The sequence below is a fragment of the Apis cerana genome, linkage group LG1, assembly GCF_029169275.1.
Source record: "Apis cerana isolate GH-2021 linkage group LG1, AcerK_1.0, whole genome shotgun sequence".
NCBI lineage: Eukaryota > Metazoa > Arthropoda > Insecta > Hymenoptera > Apidae > Apis > Apis cerana.
In genome coordinates this window covers 4,086,156-4,104,948 of record NC_083852.1, presented here as the reverse complement: position 1 = coordinate 4,104,948, position 18,793 = coordinate 4,086,156, and the positions used below count along the sequence as shown (strand labels likewise).

Genomic DNA, 18,793 nt, shown 5'->3' with positions numbered 1-18,793 from the left:
TTTTCTATTCATATTTTTATTTTATTCAAGAAGGTTTTAACTCTTCGAATTTTCTCCTATATGATTGAATTTCAAATAATATAATAATTTATTTTATCTAAAATAATTCATATATTTGAAAAAAATTATTTTTAATCGATATTTTCTTTTATATTTTGACAAATAAAATTATCGAGCAAATTTTTTCGTGCATAATAATAGACACTCGTAATTTTCACTTACATTAATTTATGTTAATATTTCGTATATAAAGATTGTAATATTACGAATATCATCATTTACTCAATTTTTATTCAACAAACATTCTTCCTGTCAAATTCTTCTTGTCAAATTGAATGAGAATCTCTGGGATGATCGGAATAAAAGTGGGAATGCAAACATCAAAACATAATAGACGCCCGCTATGGAAATGCGAATGGAAATATTAGTGAGACAAGCGATGCAAGTATAACGAATTGTGAAGAATAAAGATCATCATTTTCGAAAATGCGTGGGAAACTTTAATTTTATAGAAAAATTAAGTATTTAGATGACGATAAGAAAAAACTGGACATGGAATGGTTTAGAAAAAAACTGTACAAATTCTTATAGATATTTGGTTTTTAATCTGATAAGTAGCTTATTTTTATTTATTTAAGAAATGTATGTAAGAATGGATTTTTTTTAATTAAAATTTACGATACATCATGCATAAAATTATTGAAATGATGAATATTTTATAAAATAAATATATTTTATAAAATAAAAAATAAAAATAAAAAATAAAATAAAAAAAATTATTTTGTAAAATAAATATATATGAAAAATTCTAGACGGCTGTTGCTTTCATGATTGTATCTTAAAAATTTTCTGACAAATATTGTTTAAATTTTATTTGAAAAAAATAAAATGAATTAAAAAAATTATCTAAGAATAATTTATATATAAATTATTATTAATAATTATCGTCTTTGAATATTATGAGGCCAAGAATGTAATATCTATTTTTTTACGTTAAAGATTAAAATACATTGAACTTTTAAAAAAGAAATGATAAAAGTGCGTTTAATTGACATTTAATTCGTACTTTGTCTTATCACGCGCCAAAAACGCGTAGACAAGGAGAATAAATAGTGAGAGAAGGATAGAAATAGAATAAAAATATTGAAATCAGCGCCATCTTCAGAGTGCCGCAAATGAAACATATAAAAAAAAGACAGAAAATAATGAGAAAAGGATAGAAAGAGAATAAGAATTGATCATTAGTGCCATCTCTTGAGCGTCAAAGGTATTTCTTCAATAGGATAAAGTAGGATAAAGTAGAGTAAGAATTAAATATCAGCGCCATCTCTCAATTATTTCTATAAAAAGATTTCAAAAAAATGTTTTTGATATCCAAGAGATGGCGTTAACAGTCAATTCTTATTCTATATCTATCCTTCTTCCACTATCTTCTGTCCTTTTTTGAGTTTCATTTGCGGCACTCTGAAGATGGCGCTGATTTCAATATTTTTATCCTATCTCTGTCTTTCTCTCATTATTCTCTTTCTTTGTTTATATTTGTTTTATCTGCGGCACTAAAGATGGAGCTTTGATGCGGTACTTTTTCAATTTTTATTTTATTTCTATTTTTCTCTCATTATTTACTTTTCTTTTTTATATTTTTAATTATGGATATTTTTATGAATTTCCAATAATATAATATAATTATTATTATATATATTTATTAATTTTACATAAATTGAGTGATAATGTATAGATTCTTTTAAAAATACAATACATTGAATGAAAAAATGTTCATTATATTTACAAATTTTAATGTTATACAATACGCAATTATATTCAGTCAGCATATGCTTTTTTTGATTTAAAGAAATTGATATATATACAAAGGTTTTCATAGTTTAAAATATATACGAAGTATTTATTTAAAAATTTTATACCGACCAGAGTTGCATTAGCATAATTTTGTTCATCTTGCATGTAATTATAAAATCTGTTTTAAATAATTTTTAATGAAGAAAATTTTACATGTATAATAACATGTATAATATTGATAAAAAATTATGTATAATCGATAAAAAATTATATGTATATTATAGTAAATTATACAACAATGGTCAAATACGAGTAATAATAATACTAATTGTAATATAAGCTAAAATATGTTTCTAGGAATGATGGAAATATGACAATACAATTTTCTAACAATATCACAGTGTTGGTTTCTCATCTGTTGGTTCTTCTTTTATAGGATGATTACATTCCATTAATGCAGGATTCGCCACAGCAATTATATTATCTCCTCGCGAAGCTATTACCTTTATTTGATTAAATTAGAATCAGAATAAATAAATATATTTAACGTAACATTGTACATATTATAACGATATATTAAAAATATACCTTAAGATTAAAATCACTTTCTTTATCCGTATTATCTGCTTCAACTTCATTAGTGTCCTGCAAATAAAATTACTCTGATTGAAATATATGAAAAATTATTATTTTTTAATTTTTTAATAAAATTTTTAATTTACAATTGTGAAATATATTGACTTAAAGCAATTATTTTTAATAAAATTTAGTAAAATGTAATTTATTCGCTTACATGTATCGACGAAGATTCTTCATTTGAAAATGAAAGTTGACTATCCGAATCACTAATCTCCTCGATACTCGCACTGAACATGCCATTGTTATTCTTCTTCCTCCAAACTGGACTAAAACAATGCAAATGTCTGAACATCAATATATACTTGTAAAATGATCTTTTTATTATGTGATATCCAAGATTTTAAATATTCTATGAAAAATATTAAATACATTTTGTAATTTAGATTTAAAAAAATAAATTTCTTTTAAAATGAAAAATATATCTTCATATATGCATTTAATTGGATTAAAATCCAACTGAGTTGAAAGTAATCACCTTGAAGATCTATGTCTTCTGATTGTCGAATTATTTATATCCATTTCAGGACAACGTAGATCCAACTCCTCCTAGAACAGTGAACTGCTACAGATAGTAGAAATAACAAATATAGTGCGTTAAATGAAAGACAGAAGAATAATAATAATTAATATTTTTGACAAGTAATACAACAAATATACACAACTCGTAAGGACACCAGGAACAAAGCATAGAGTCCTAACAAGTGTGGAACAAAACGATTTATTATATTGTAGATAATATATATGAATTTATAAAAAATATTTTTTAAACAATTTTTAAAAAAAGAATATTTGAAATAAAATATGAAATATTAAATAATTAATTTAAAAAAGAAATTCTCTCTCTCTCTCTTTCTCTCTCTCTCTCATTCTCTCTCATTCATTTACTCATTCTTTCTTTTTTATTTTCTATTATTTTTTTTTAAATTTAATACTCTAATATTTTGATATTCAAATAAATAACATAGAATCAATATACAAACAATCAGTGCAAAGCCATGCATGTTATGCAGAAGCTATACTTGACCTTTTCTGTTTGTGCTTCGCGTGTACATGAAGTAGTTTATGTGTTGTAATTATTTTGCGTGCTGGATGCAAAGTTAGTAGGTTAGCGCTCATGCGAGTGCAGCAGCTCAATAATATGCCAACGATTCCAGATCAAATCACAACTATAGGATTCCATCAAGAATTTTGAATCATATTTTTCTATCTTTGGAGTATAGTAATATTTTAATATTTTACATATTTTTTATATTTAAGCATTTTTTTTTATATATTATTTTATGATCATTCAATAATTTTTAAATTATTTACCGTAATAATTTAATAATTATAATTATAATATTAACTATAATAATTACTTAACTTATTTAAATAGGTATATAATATATTTAAATAAGATAATTTTGTTTTAATATGCACTTTTTTTAAATTAATTGATTTTTGTTATGCCTTTTTATAATGCATTTTCAAGTATGATGAAAATATTTGTTCGACTATTTTTTTTATTTGTACCATACTACACCTATAGAATGTGTATGTCACAATTAATTTATATCAAAATTCTTGATTTTGTCCTAAATTTATGATGATTTTGAACTGGAATCACCTGTACATGGCTTCTTTTTATGGTCGACGTGAGCTAACCTGCGTCGCATCTTCATTCTCACCCTCGAGCTCGAGCTTTTGTCGCTTTGTACGCTCGGCATCGTTTTCCTCGCCATTTTCACGTGGCCTCGAAACGGATAAACTGAAGTGTTACAAATATAAATATAATAAAATATATAAATATAATATTAACGTATAGAATTTTATCAAATTTTATACATCTTTAAAAAAATTAATGAAAGAAGAAAAATAATAATTATCTTTCAATAAAATTCACGATACTTGATATAGTATTAGATTATCCGCTATTTTTATTTTTAATTGAATTATTTTTCGATTCTTACCTAAATATAAAGATAAATTTTGACAAATATTTTATAAGAAATTACTAAAGATACTTACTAATGATTTTTTGAATAATGATACCCAGAATCTCTCACAACACGGCGGGCCAAAGGAAAAAGTTCATCTCTTCTAGTAAGTAGGGCAGGTACGAACCTGCAAATTTGCGCTGCAGCCTCATTTACTGACACTTCGTGCAATGTCAACGGTTTCTCCGGTTTCCTCTTACAGTCAAACCTTCCATAAATTGCAGCATATTTTCGAATTTCTTCCATTCTACGTGGATCACTGTCAGGCATAGCCATTACCAACTACAATGGTAACAATCGATTACATCAAATTTGTAAATCACAATCAAAGAAGAAATAATAGATAGATCGTTAAAATATGTACTTCCAAATTTTTGCAAATCTTTTTTTTAACATTATGAGGCTTTGGATCGACCGGACGGATAGTAGTGGCGAGTCTTTCAGCAGCCTCTGCAAGTCTTTGTATTTGAGATTGCAAAAGAGTTGGGGTGGGTTGTGTTGGGCTTGCAGGTGCGCCACCACCACCACCGCCACCACCACTGGGACTTGGGGTTGTACCACTGCCACAAGATGATTCGCATGTTCCTACCTAAAAGAAATATTATTTTTTTAAAAATTTATCTATCTTTTACACATAGATAAATCATATAGATAAAAAATTTGACGTATGACCTTCTTTTGAACAAAAAATCTCACTCTTAATCTTTTTATTTTGTTGTGATAAAAATAATTCAAGTGTAATTATCTATCTATTCTTTCTAATAAGCAAGAAATTATACATAGATATTTAATGCAATTTCTTTTACATAAATTGGAATGATACATACCTGTAACACACCAGGACTGTGAGAAGTGGTATAAGGTAAAGGTGTACTGGGACTCGGACTTTGTCGAAATGTAGTCGTGGCGACTGGTGCTGTTACACTTGTAACGGATACAATAGGGCTGGTACTTCTGCATGGTAATGGTGTTAGGGATACGTGTGAAGAGACGTAAGGTGTAGGAGTTGGCGTTTGAGAGGTCGTTGTGAAACCTTGAAGATTTTGCACTTGTGGCCTGGGACTCACGCAGGGGAATCCCATGCCGGCAGGAGTTTTGCATGTGGCAGACGTTGGAACGACTGGTGTTTGAAAAAGTGCTGTAACAAAATTTTCATAGTTTAATTAATGATTCATTTTATGATTCATTTATAAAAAGATTTCATTAGGAAAGAATTTATGATGCCTTTCATATTAACTATTGATATAAAAATGTAATTTTAAATTCTATATTATATGTATAATTAATATTATTGATAAGATAAAAATATATTTTGATACAGTACATAGAAATATTTCAATTTTCTTGTGAAAAATAAATCAAAAACACTTATTAATCATCAATTTTTATTACAATATCATGATACTTTACAGGGATTTGTAAGCCATTCCTGAAGAGCTTTTTGAAGTCTTCTGACATGAAGAGGTTTGCTCGCCATACCAACGAGTGCCATAATTTCCAGAAATTCCTCTTCTCCAGCATCACATAATTGTTGCACGTCATCACCACCTATAGTTGTTTATAAGAAATGGTTTAATTTTTTTTTCATCATATTTTCAAGGTGCATACTATAACAGATAATAAATTTAAGATATTCAACATTAATACTAAATTTTAAGAATTTATCAATTAAAAATCATGTAAATGTTGCAATCTAATATTAAAATGAGTTAAAAGAAATACTCTTTACCCATTTCTAAAAGTGTGTCATAGTAACTCAACAGAGAGGCACGTTGCATCACCCTGTATAGTTGAAGTTCCGCTTCATTCTGAGGTACGGATGTCTGCACGACTGATTCGTGTAAAAATTCATTGATTAGATTAAAATATATACATATAACTATATAAAATTTAATTTTACTTGATAAAACAATTTTTAAAAAAAAATCTTAAATAGTAACAAAAGAAAGATCTATCTCATCTAAAAATTTTATGTCCCGACAGTTTGTGTTACGATTATCATTTTCAAAAGCAATCGATCACGTCATATTCTCTCTTCGATTGTAAATTCTATTAAAATCTGGAAAAGAATTAATTAATTAATTAATCGTCCGCGAATAATTAAAATAGTTATTCGGAATATGAATAATTAAATAAAAATTCAAACATATATTTCCCATATGCCAATACCTCTCGACAGACAGAAAGAAGAAAAAGGGGAGGGGGGAGAGGAAAAAAACGCGAAGATTATTCTCCACGAAGCACGGAGTCCGGCATAATTCACGTTCCTTCGAGATTCGAGATTCGTCGAAAATAATTTCCCGGTATCTCGACATATCAAAGGGGTGGATCGTTGGTTGATCGATCATTCGGTTCGTGAGGCCGGTTCGCCGAGCTCACCTCACCGCGAGTGGCTCTCGGCCCCGACAGTATGCGGCAGACGGTCGAGCCGCCAGGGTGTCCGACTAGTTTCTTGCAAATTTCGAGGAACTGCGAGAAAAAGCGGCGTGCACACACGTACAGCGTATAAATTAATACCGGTACCGCTGGCATGGCATCGGACGCCGCAGGTCGAGGAAAGGAACGAGAAAGAGAGAGAGAGAGATATGGTGTGTCCCGAAGAAAGAACCGTATGCCTGTGCGCGACAAGGAGGGAAGGATAGAAATTAAAACAAAAGGGGGAGAAAGATAAAACGGAAGATGAACCGAGAAACGAGAGGAAGAACGAGAGGAGAGCAAAAGTATCAGCGAGAAGAGGAGGAGGAGGAGGAGGAGGAGGAGGAGAGAAAAAGGGATATATTTAAGGGATGAGAAGAGAGAGAGAGAGATAGAGAGCAAAAAATAAAGAGAGCGACAGGAAGCTAAGAGAGAACGATAGAGAGAAGAAATGCAGAAGGAGATACGGAGCAATACGGTAGAGCCGGCCCCTGAAAAACCTGGCCGTCAGGTCTTATTACGAAGCTGGGGCCCGGTCTCACGCTTATATACACCGACCGAGATACGAGTAAGTCCCTGACAGCAGCGGGGTGACTCGTTCCGCGAGATTTTTCTGACGTTGGCCCCTGCAGCCACGGCTGAACCCGAAGGGATATGTGGATCTTTCTAATGAGGCGCCGATCTCCTACGTTCCCCATTCCCCCACTTTTACGTTCTTTCCGCTGGGTTCATTTCACGAAACGAGCATCGTTATGCGCCTCTAATAAGTGCCATAAAATTTTATTTATTTGAATAGCAGCGTATTGTGAAATTAACATCCATGACGGATGGATTAATATTATTAGTGAAATTTTGATTTTATTATGATAATTATACAAGTTAATTTGTTGTAAAACAAATGAAATTCTATAAATTACAAATTGATCTAATAATTGAGGTGAAAGTATATCAAACAATTCTAACCTTTGACGCTCAAGAGATGCATAGCTATATAATTGGAAATTTTAGATATGTAAAAGAAAATCGTAATTAAAATACGTGTATTCGTATGGATGCAGGGCAATGGTAAATTTAATTTAATCTTAGACATTTAATTTGAGCCACTCTGATCGTAATCAGCCGATAGGAAAGACTCTTTAGCGAACATCCTCCTCGCGCGATCAAGTAAAGTAGCTATACTTCTGACCGACAGTCTAGGACAGGCAGTGCATTTACATAACAACTTTTTTGGCACGAGATAATCGTTTTTGTCGGCGGGGAACACGTACGCGAGTCGGAGGCAGAGTCGTCACGGCATAGCATCCAATACCGCGCACCAGGGACGCGCTAAGAAAAACCTGATCCTACCGTGGTCTCCTCAGCCTCCCTGGGAACGATGCGTACGCGCCACCTCTTTGCCACCACCGACTTTTCTCTTTTGTGTCCACAGTTCACTGTCATTCCATCACTTTTCAGCGGATTACAAGATGCTCTACTATCTTCTGCTCTTGTCTCCTCATCCTCTTTATACTTTTTCTTTTTTACTTATAAATCTCCATTTTAATTTGTTAACGAAATGCTTGAAAGATTATCGATATCTAAGATCTTTTACATGGATAAAGTTTCAATAATATGTTTCGCATAACTTCTGATCTCTGAGATTATTTATGAATTTTCGTTTGAAAGTTCATAGATTGTATGCATATCATATCTATTGAAAGTAATTTAATGTTTTTTACAGTTGATAGTCTTAATTTACTATTTTTTAAATATTCATTGTTGATGAAATTTCTCTTCTTCTCGTCTATTAAATTGAACATATCAAATAATAGTTCTAATTGTTATAGAAACAGCTATACTTTTAATAATTATTTTACATCAATCGATTCTATTCTTAAACGATTCTTTCACGTTCTAATATATTTCTTTTTCCAATTGAACAAATTTATTAAATAACAAAACCGTTTTCGTGTAATCAAACAAAACTAAGGGACAATCTAAAGAGTTTTCATCAACTGAAATAAACTTCGTAAAAGTGAAGAAAAAGAAACGAGATTTCCTTCGGGAGTACCATCAAATGCTTCAAGAAGAATCGATAAGTTCTCCAGCGTAATGGACAGGGAGAAAAGTTAGGCAGGGAGTGAAAAAGCATGATCATGATACGAAGAAATCGGGAAGGGATTAAGAAAATAACCGTTCAATGGAACATATATATATAAACGAAGCTTAGAAACGCGAGGAAGGATGAACGAAATAAAGAAGGAAGATGATGATGAGAGAAAAGGAAAAGAAAGCCAAGAAGGATCCAGTAGCTAAGCGAAGTGAGGTTAGGAGTGGTCTAGAAGCAGCCATCGGTAGATGAGGGAGGTGGTCCTGGGTAAAAGACGTTGGACGTGGTAAAGAGAAGAGAGGATGAGGGTGAGAGCGAACGAATGGTACAGCTTCTTTGTTCGATAGCTCACGGTACGGACGCTCTTCCGATGCAACGCAAAAACGAGTCTAGTTTCTTAGAAGCGGCCGTTCTCGCGCGGCAACGGCACCGCACACCACTGGCGGCAGCACCAGGCAGCAGCAGCGGTTAGTATTTCGCTTTTTACCGGCATTGTAATCAAGGAAGGGTTAGGTGAGTTTTTGTCTAGTGCCTCTGCCGCCGCTTGGACAAAACACCGGACAGATGGACTGAGTCGCCGTTTCGATCCCCCTACCTTTCCTTTCTCTCCCTTTCTCACTATTTCTCTCCCTCTTTCTCTCTTTATCTAGTTCGCGCTAAATCTTTCCCGTCTCTCTCTTTCTTCCACTTCTTCTTTTTGCAATGTTTCTCTCTCTCAGTTTCTTGGTTATCTTCACGGCTATCCCTGTCCCACCGAACAGCCCCCTTTTTATCTCTCACGTTACTTTCCGTGCACCACCCCTTCTTCCTTCTTCTTCTTCTTCGTAGGTATATATCCCCGTTTTACCTTACCATTTTCGTTCCCTACACAGTTACCCTCCTGAGCCCCTCCCTCTAATATATACCAGCACCACCACCGATGCTTCTCTAGGATAGTATTTTACTTATCCCCACTTTTTGCCTACCCTCTCTTTCGACGATGGTGAACTCCCCTTCAAAGAGAAGGGAGGAAAAAAACTAATTTGCTGGTCAACGATCAACGAAGGAGAAAGAGAGAGAGATATATTGCTGCGAGATATAGAATCTTTTAACGCAGTATTTTGTTTGTTAAATCGTATGAGAATATTTTATTTTTCTTTCTCTCAAAAATATTGAAATCATCATAAATCTTACATGATTAAAATTCATAAAACGTTTTTTATATTGATCATCTAAAAATATTATTGAATCATAAAGAAATAATATTCTTATTCAAAGACTATACAGATAATTACACGTTATTTCTTTCCCAAGGATAAAACCAATCATCTCTTTACGATCTTAATAAATTTATCCCACAATAATTTATCCTTCTAGACTGGTTATACACATTCCTATATTCCATTGATCGACATCCTTCTATCTCAACTTTCAGCCATAATCTTTGGAATGGCGACATTTAAAAAATGAAGGGTAGCACGACGATCGATTGGGCCCAGGGTAAGGAAACGTATTTCCCGTGTCTTGGGGGGTAGCAATGGTTAGGCAGACATTGGCTGGGTACCGTTTTTGACTATGCAGCAGGGTGGGGCCCAAATTCCATCCTACGGCCAACCTCCATCCACTTTTCCATCCCCTGCTGTTTCAACCTTCTCTCCCTTCCCTTAGGCGCATTTTAAAGTATGGTCGACCGATTTTGTGCCTGCATGCCACGCCATCGAGAAAAAACTGGCAGTCCGTTAAAATTGCAAAACACCACGACACGTAATCTTTATTTGGTGGCGGGACACAGAGCGGGATGAAATCCACGTCATCGCCGGTGGGAGACGGTTAAGTTCTTCGGCTGCGATGTACTTAATGGGTTTCATTGTTACTATTAACCCCTCAATGATGCGTTAAAGGTGACGAAGTTCGAACAACGTATACATTACGACAAGTTATATTAACATCGAAACAATTATCGACACGGTATTTTAATTTGTATCGGCGTTTACCGATTAAGTATTATAATTGGATCGAATTTTTATTTAAATATCTATAAAGTTTTTAATATCCTAAAAATTTTTATATTTCATGATCAATCATTATTATCAATATTATTCATCAAAGCAGAAAAAAAAATTCATAAAATTTTGTATATTAAATTAAATTTCTATACGACATAACCCTTATTTCAATTGAATAACGTTCGAATAAATTCGAATCGAGATATTTTATCAATCTCGATAATCCTTCGTACAAATAAAATGAATCGAATCGATTATGAGAGAAAGAAAGAAAGAAAGAAAAAAATCATTAAAACGCATATAACAACATAGTATCGCGATATAAAATATTTTTGTCTGATGCGTTTCTTCGCCTCCGTGGAAAAGTAACCGGAACGGAAAAGAAGATACTTAATCTAAGTTTCTGTTCGGAGAAACGATGACGCGTCCGCGTAGCATGGCGCAAAAATAGACAATCCCGACCGAGAGAAATAAAATGCAGAAACTCGACGGGGGAACAAAATGAAAGAGTTCGGAGGTCGACCAAAAAGATCTCTCGTCCACGTAACGAAAACAGATTGGGTAAAAAGTCGTGCGACAGGGTTCGGCCGAATAAACAGGATAAATCTGGATTCCATCGCAAATAGCGATGAGTTTAGCGATATACTTGCATGATAATCGTTTTTGCACCGTATCTCTCTTCTACCTGAGTGTACACGGGACCGTCTGAATCGATATCGTGAATGCGATCGAAACGTTCCGGTAATAATAAACTGCACCGGCCTTTTGCGTTTAATTATTTATATTATTGGATTGGATATGATATCGAGAAAAAAAAATTTTAAATGATCGATCGAATAATAATAACAAGTTATATCTTTTGTTATAATTTTTATTTCGTAGAGATAGTTGAATTGATTTTTTCCGGTAATAATAAATTGCACCGGCCTTTTGCGTTTAATTATTTATATTATTGGATTGGATATGATATCGAGAAAAAAAAATTTTAAATGATCGATCGAATAATAATAACAAGTTATATCTTTTGTTATAATTTTTATTTCGTAGAGATAGTTGAATTGATTTTTTCCGGTAATAATAAATTGCACCGGCCTTTTGCGTTTAATTATTTATATTATTTGATTATTGGATGATGTGGAGAAAAAAAAATTTTAAATTAAATGATCAATCGAATAATAATAATAAGTTATATCTTTTGTTATAATTTTTATTTTGTAGAGATAGTTGAGTTGATTTTTTAAAAGTTAAGAGAAAAATTAATGCAAAATCGAGTATTTTGTATTTATTGAGTATTTTTTCGAACAAGCATCGATTAATTTTTAATCAAATTAACAGATATTATTAATACTTTTTAATATAGTATCGTTAATTTGTCGTTATTTTCTGATATGCACAATTAATTTTAATTTGTTGATACTTAAGCGATAGATATATTAATTTTTGTCATTAAAAAAACGAATTTTTATGTATATAATGAAATAAAAAATAAAAAATTTCGTTATTAATTACATAAAGACGAAAGATGAAAAAATATAAATCTGGTGTAAAACGTCGGAAGACACGTTTCCCACGGGCATCCAATGTGAATAAACCATTTTTTCAGCAAGTTTTTTCTCGGGTCCAAGTAAGATGAAGCAAAGGGTTATAAGCAAAACATCGGGGGCTAATTTTTTTTTTTCTTAAATGGAAGCGCTCGCCACTTTTTAGTCACACTCACACGATCTTCAAAAGCAAGGGCTCACTTCACTGTTTCGATAGCTACTTTTATTTTGCTTTTATACATCTTCGATAAGCAAATAAGCCTAATAATAATGGAAGCTGAACGATATGTCAAATTGAATTAAAACAATAATCGAAAAATACGAATAACGAATTTGATATCGAAACGATTAAAACGATTAATTTCACTAATTAAAACCAACTAGATAATTTCCTCATTCCAATTCTAAAATGATAACAGCAACATTACTCCCTATTTAATGAAAAATAAAAAAAAACTTGTATTCAATAATTTCCTCCGTATTCATCCTATTCCAATCACGTCCCAATATTATCTACACGCGAAAAATGATAGCAACGATATGATGAACAATATTTCTCTTTTTCTCTCTTCTAATGAAAAATATTACCCTCCGTATTTATCTAATCACGTTCCAATACCTGTTACCTACAAAAATAATAAGAACAATATTAACAATGTTACTCCCCCTCTAATGAGAAATGGAAAAAATTCGAAGAGAAAAAAAAAGGCGATTTCCTCCGTGTTCATCGTACTTCAACAACATTCCAACCGCAACGTAACACACCGCCCTGATAAAAAGAAATACGGGAGCGCGAAAGACGAGCAAACGAAGCGAGTGTATACGATGCGCGTATATATACGTATACATATATATACATATACATATACACGCACATATATATACGTTTCCCGCCACCCAGCCGCTCTTCTTCTCCCTCGGTCTCGCAAGGTTGAAGACTGATAAAAACGCGGCAGAAAAACTTCTCTATCATAGGGCTTGGGGAGCGAGCGTAGCTGAGGGTGGCGGAGGGAAACTCGGCGAGGCAAAAACGTCCTGAGAAAGGAAGAGATCAGATAGAACGTCGGGGAGCCCGCGCGCGCGGCAAAGAAAGAGGGAAGAGCGTACACCGAGGAGGGAGAGACAAAGAATTCTTTTCGAGGTATTTGTTTTTTTTCCCCCCTCCTCTCTTCTCCACCACCTTCTCCTTCTCTCGTTCGTCTTCTGGGACAGACCACTCTTTCGAGTTTTTTTTTTTTTTTCAAAGACAGACTGATGGAAAGGGTGACGATATGCATATGCTCGAAGAAGGGGGGCCGGACCAACGGGTCCGGTCGGATCACCCTGAGCCTCGTATACGTATTTTATTCCAGTTAGACCACCGCACGGATAATGTTGGATCGACAGGTAGAGAGGCGAGGGCGCGACTGTGCATCGTTTTTTGGGATTATAGAAGTTTAGAACAAGAAAAGGAAAAGGGGGAGAGGGAGAAGGGGAGGGCAGGAGATAACAAAAAAAAGAAAGAAAGAAAGAAAGAAAGAAAGAGGAGAAGTGTATGGGAAAAGGTGCACGCGAGAAAATCCCCCTCCCCCCACCCCTTCTCGCCGGTGATGAGGCAAAAGACTTCTTGCCCGTTAATTTATTCGCGAAATAAAGACCCTCCCCTCTCCTGTGGGAATATTCTGGCTCGGCTCTTCGCTTCTACATTTTGACAAACGATCCACCTAGCCGTTCGATCGATTATCCTTGATGGAAAAGAACATTCCATAATCCAGTTACCGTCTTTCAACTTTTACATCTTGAATATTAGAATGGGAAGGAAAATTTATGTGATAGGTGTATTGATTACGATATTGGATATGTAAATTCGTAAATTTAAGAGAGTACAATTAAAAGAATGGAAGGTGTAACGAGAATTTTAGATATTTCTTTTTGCATAAATTTGATGTAATACAAACAGAGAAAAATTTTACTTATGTTGGAAGTGAAAAGAATCGGCCGAGTATTCAGCCGATTTCGAGGGGAATCGTTAATATTTCATAAAAAAAGGAATTTTTCGTGTCATAGGATGTACGATAGCAGTTCATTTCTAGCATTTTAAATGTTCGGCCAGCACAAATATTAGCGGCGTACACGCAGCTGCTTATTCTAACGAGCTCTTTGATTCCACTTGTGTACTCTGCACGCCTTCTGAACGAGTTTTCTGTACCTCTATTCCGACATTAAAGGGATGCTTGAATGTAATCTGAATATGATCAAAAAGTCGTGCGATCCGTGGGTGGATGCACTCGAATACGGGTTAATTCGAATGACAAACCGGAACGTGAACTAAAATGATTCGTGAAGACACGATGAAATAAAAAAAAGCGTAACCCTTTTTCTGCATGATTCTTTTCAAATAAGATGAAAGAAGAAAAAAGAGATGTAATTTTCGTTCTTCTTATATATTTGTAAAAATTATTAACGTTATATTTTTAACGTATATAATGAATAGAAATAGTAAGCAATAATTTTCTATTTTCGAATATGCTATAAATTGAATGGAAATAAATACTTTCAAAATTTGAATCTATTAAAAAAAAGAATTTTAAATAGATATTATCTACAATTTGTATCTCGATCGAAAAAAAAATTTAATTTAAAACAGTTCTCTCTAACTCAAGAAATAGAAATTACTAATTTTATTTATTTATAGATACGAATAGACAATTTACGAGCGTTCGTTTTACGAACTATATATAAGTACTTTGTAAAAAAAAAAAAAAATAGTATAATAAACTTAATTTATCAAAAATTAAAGAAACAAATAAAATTAAAAATTATTTAATTAATTTTAATTTTCCAATTATTAATAAGAATAAAGAATACAAAAAAAATTATTTAATTTCACTTTTACGATTATTATTTAAAAGATATCATTTTTATGGATATATAAAAAGAAAAAAATTGATTATTTCTTTGTCCATACCAGTCACAAAAGGAGATAATCGTAAAATAAGAGAGGCTTGGGAATGCGAGAGGGATCAGTGCCGTAAAATTAATTTGTAAAAAAAAAATTCTTGGCTCAATAAGTTCTAAGTAAGCGCGGGAATCCGACAAACTTGCTGCAAAAAGTTCAACATTTTTTGTTAAGTTGCATAGCGGCGGAGTAGCGAGCAAGTGGCCGTTTTTACATACATTCGGCCTCAAATTTATGGCGCACCGAATTATCCCAGTGTTTCGAATAGGCCGCCTTTTGCATACTAATTCTAAGCAAACAGGGTCATTCGATTTCATTTGAAATTAAAACACAAAAAAATCACAGAATCTTTTCTTTTCTTATCGGTTCGAGGTCATAAAAAAGGAACAGATAGCAAAAAATGTGAAAAAAAAGAAAAAAAACAACACTTAACCTTTCGAATTCAAAACGAGAATTACGAAACGTTTTAATGGAAAAATACCGAAGAATTAAACAAAAAAAAAAAAAAAGAAAATAGATGATGGGATTCTTTTTCCTTGGATTTCGTGCACGAAATAATTTCTAATGTTTCAGGTTACGGTACGATTTGCGTATAATAGCTTTCTCTATTAATGTTTCAACATGAAATAAAATAAAGAAATATTAAGAAAGAAAAACGGAGAAAAATAAACAGAAGATGAAAAGAGAGAAGGAGAAAAGGAGTGGAAAAGGAGTCTTTTGCAGCCAATGGACCAACTGCCGTCTTCGATATCTTCTCTCTCGCAATTTCAACTTTCGGAGAAACGGCGGGCAAAACCGCGAAACCAGCGCTTTTTTATTGTTAGTCTGCAATGGTCAACTCCGTGTGCCCTCTATACTGTTATACTACCGTTGGCTGTTTCATCTTGTAAGAAACTGACAAAAACCGTTCTCGCAATAGTTGCTCACCGATGGCGGAAGAAAAAGCATCTTTTTGCGCGACGCGACGCTTTTTGCCCGTTTCCTGAGTCATGTCTCTTCCTATCCCGAGTAGACAAAGCACATCTACTTTATGTGTTCGCATATATTTATAGTCTATATATATGTATATCTATATATATATATATTTCTGGGATTTTAAAAATGACTTTTTCAAAAAGAAAATTGAAATGTTGGATATAAGAATTGAGATTCTTAAATACAACAAATGATTGAAAAAAAAGACTGATTATTGTGCTTATAATTATATTTTCGTTTTTTATATAATATCTTGTTTCTTGAATGTATGTTTATTACAAATTTATTAATTCGAAATTCTTTTTAATTAAATAATAATTGAAAATGAATTAGATGTCTATTCAGATATGTCTATAAGATGTGCGTAGTGATTGGTCATTTATTTCACATTAATAATTATTTCATACTATCAATTTAATATCTTTTGGAAAAATTAATTTATTGAATCGTCAGTTTCAAAATTTGTATTTCTTTAATATGACCACATGTGTCTGTTTATATTCATTTATCATATAAAAAATTAAAAGCATAATTTAATAAAGATTCCATTATTTATAAATAAATTGTATATTTTATTAAAAAATTTATAACTTTTATAAATTATTCATTTTTTAAATATCTATATTTCCATAATATTTTTATATGTAAAACATTCAAACATTCAACATAAGTATTTATGTGTAGATAAATATTTAATATCTCATAATTATTATCGTCTTTTTTATCTCTTGTATCCTACATAACACATATTTATAATTGATATTTATTCTAAAAAATAACAGACAATCAATCATTCATACATATTGATTTAAAAAATTATATAATATGATCGATATAGTCATTAATCTAGCTATTAATCTCATTCAAAAATATTAGCGAATAAAAATCTAAATATATTATTAGTTTTCTTTTTTGGAAAAATTTTTACAATAACTTTCTAATTAAAAAAAAATATATAGAAAAAAAAATTTTTATATAAAAAATATATATAATTTACAATCTAATAATATAACTTACGCGTGCCATTGACATTTCTGCTGAGTATCTTCGGTACAGCAGCGGTAACCGCGCTGACTGCGGAAACACTTGGGACAGTAGGAACAGGAGGGACAGTAGGGATAGTGGATAGTACGGTAGCAGGTTGCTGATGTTTCGTCGGCGGACTTGCCACCACGACCACAGAATTCTGTATAGTACAAGTGGCTGAAGTGAGAGCGCCGGCACCAGTGACACCAGGAACCGCGTTGATCGGCGCCGTTGACACTGGAGAGGCTGTACCGATACCGCAGCTTGTGGTTACCGCCGCTGTTGTCTCTTCCGGCGTGGGGCCTCCAAGCACGCGACTCTCCATCTTCAATAGTTAACACCACTTTCGATTCTTTCCTCACCGGGAGGATCGCACCGAGGCGTTACCTCCCACGATACGCACTCACTACACTCGAGCAACAATGTTTGTCGCGTTCAAAAGCATCAAAAGGTACTATATGCATTTATGATATCACGCACCTTTTACTTGGTACCTTACATCTCTAATAGGAACGTGAGAAATATACTAATCATCAATAAAAAGTGTTTGAAAAAGTGAAATAATTGTATTTTGACATCATTGACCAGTAGTTACGATGAATGAACATGTACGTGGTAAGTGAAACACCGGTGAAAGTATAAAGAAAGTCAATAATTCAATAAAAAAAGATCTGTTTCATTATATAAAAAGATCTAAATATGAAAAAACAAAGTCAAATGTAAGTTATATTCCTATAGACACATAAAGTCGGTGGCACTTAGAACACGTGAATTGAAATTGTGGAAATTGTCAATATCCTTATTATTATGATTTTTTCTATCGAAGAATTAATAGTTTAATATTTATCTCCTTTCAGCAACACCAATTGTTTTTTTTTTTGTAAACGTGTTAAATATATGTATATGTGAAATTGAAATTGTTATTATAAAAAAGATAAAGTAAATAAAATAAATTAACGCTAACACTTTGAAAAGCAACAGCGAGATACTTGGAACGATGACGCGGTGCACATTGCCGGCCATCGAGTGATTCCACTACGTGTCTGTGTCGTGCCCCCTCCACTCAACTATACAACGTGCAATATTACCCCCACCATAGACATATTCACGTGCGGTTATCCCTACCTTTCGAATAGTCTCCCCACCTCTCAGAACAATGAGGAATGATGGACATTACCGAGTTAACCACAGTACGTAAATCTCAAATTCTTATGTTCCGCAATTCCCACACTAAGATAAATAATGAATATAAATAATACTTATCTTCTTGAATATTTGATTTATATTTCACTAAAATTTAATATTTTATTTATTAAATGAAAAATAAATCAAATATATATGTATTTAGAAGATTATAGTATTAATAATTTTTTAATGCAATAAAGTTATCTCTATCTAATAGAATTGATCAT

The 18,793-nt window shown here is 32.5% G+C and overlaps 1 protein-coding gene across 9 annotated transcripts; it reads right to left on the bottom strand.

The window, feature by feature from the left end:
- Positions 1-1,686: 1,686 nt before the first annotated feature.
- Positions 1,687-18,431, bottom strand: LOC107994968 (NGFI-A-binding protein homolog). 9 transcript variants are annotated; one of them, XM_028665281.2, is made up of 11 exons: positions 17,373-18,431; positions 6,142-6,243; positions 5,823-5,960; positions 5,240-5,550; positions 4,777-5,001; positions 4,540-4,694; positions 4,081-4,183; positions 2,912-2,982; positions 2,591-2,702; positions 2,386-2,442; positions 1,687-2,300 (listed from the first exon to the last, which is right to left on the bottom strand). In XM_028665281.2, the coding sequence occupies exons 1-11, from the start codon at positions 17,704-17,706 to the stop codon at positions 2,193-2,195; spliced, it is 1,716 nt and encodes a 571-aa protein (XP_028521082.1). In that variant the 5' UTR covers positions 17,707-18,431; the 3' UTR covers positions 1,687-2,192. The 9 variants fall into 9 exon arrangements, 7 of the variants coding, with proteins under 7 accessions (XP_028521082.1, XP_061933672.1, XP_016907653.1 ...); XM_062077688.1 differs by having other exon boundaries at positions 2,912-2,979; XM_017052164.3 differs by having other exon boundaries at positions 4,444-4,694; positions 17,373-18,430.
- Between the last annotated feature and the right edge of the window lie 362 nt (positions 18,432-18,793).

Bases quoted from the DNA above. Each gene is read 5' to 3' on its own strand.
- LOC107994968 (XM_017052164.3), bottom strand. From the start codon at position 17,706: ATGGAGAGTCGCGTGCTTGGAGGCCCCACGCCGGAAGAGACAACAGCG. The intron at 5,002-5,239 runs GTATGTATCATT...TATTTCTTTTAG, and splicing joins ACAGTCCTGGTGTGTTACAG to GTAGGAACATGCGAATCATC. The intron at 2,703-2,911 runs GTGATTACTTTC...GCATTGTTTTAG, and splicing joins AGAAGACATAGATCTTCAAG to TCCAGTTTGGAGGAAGAAGA.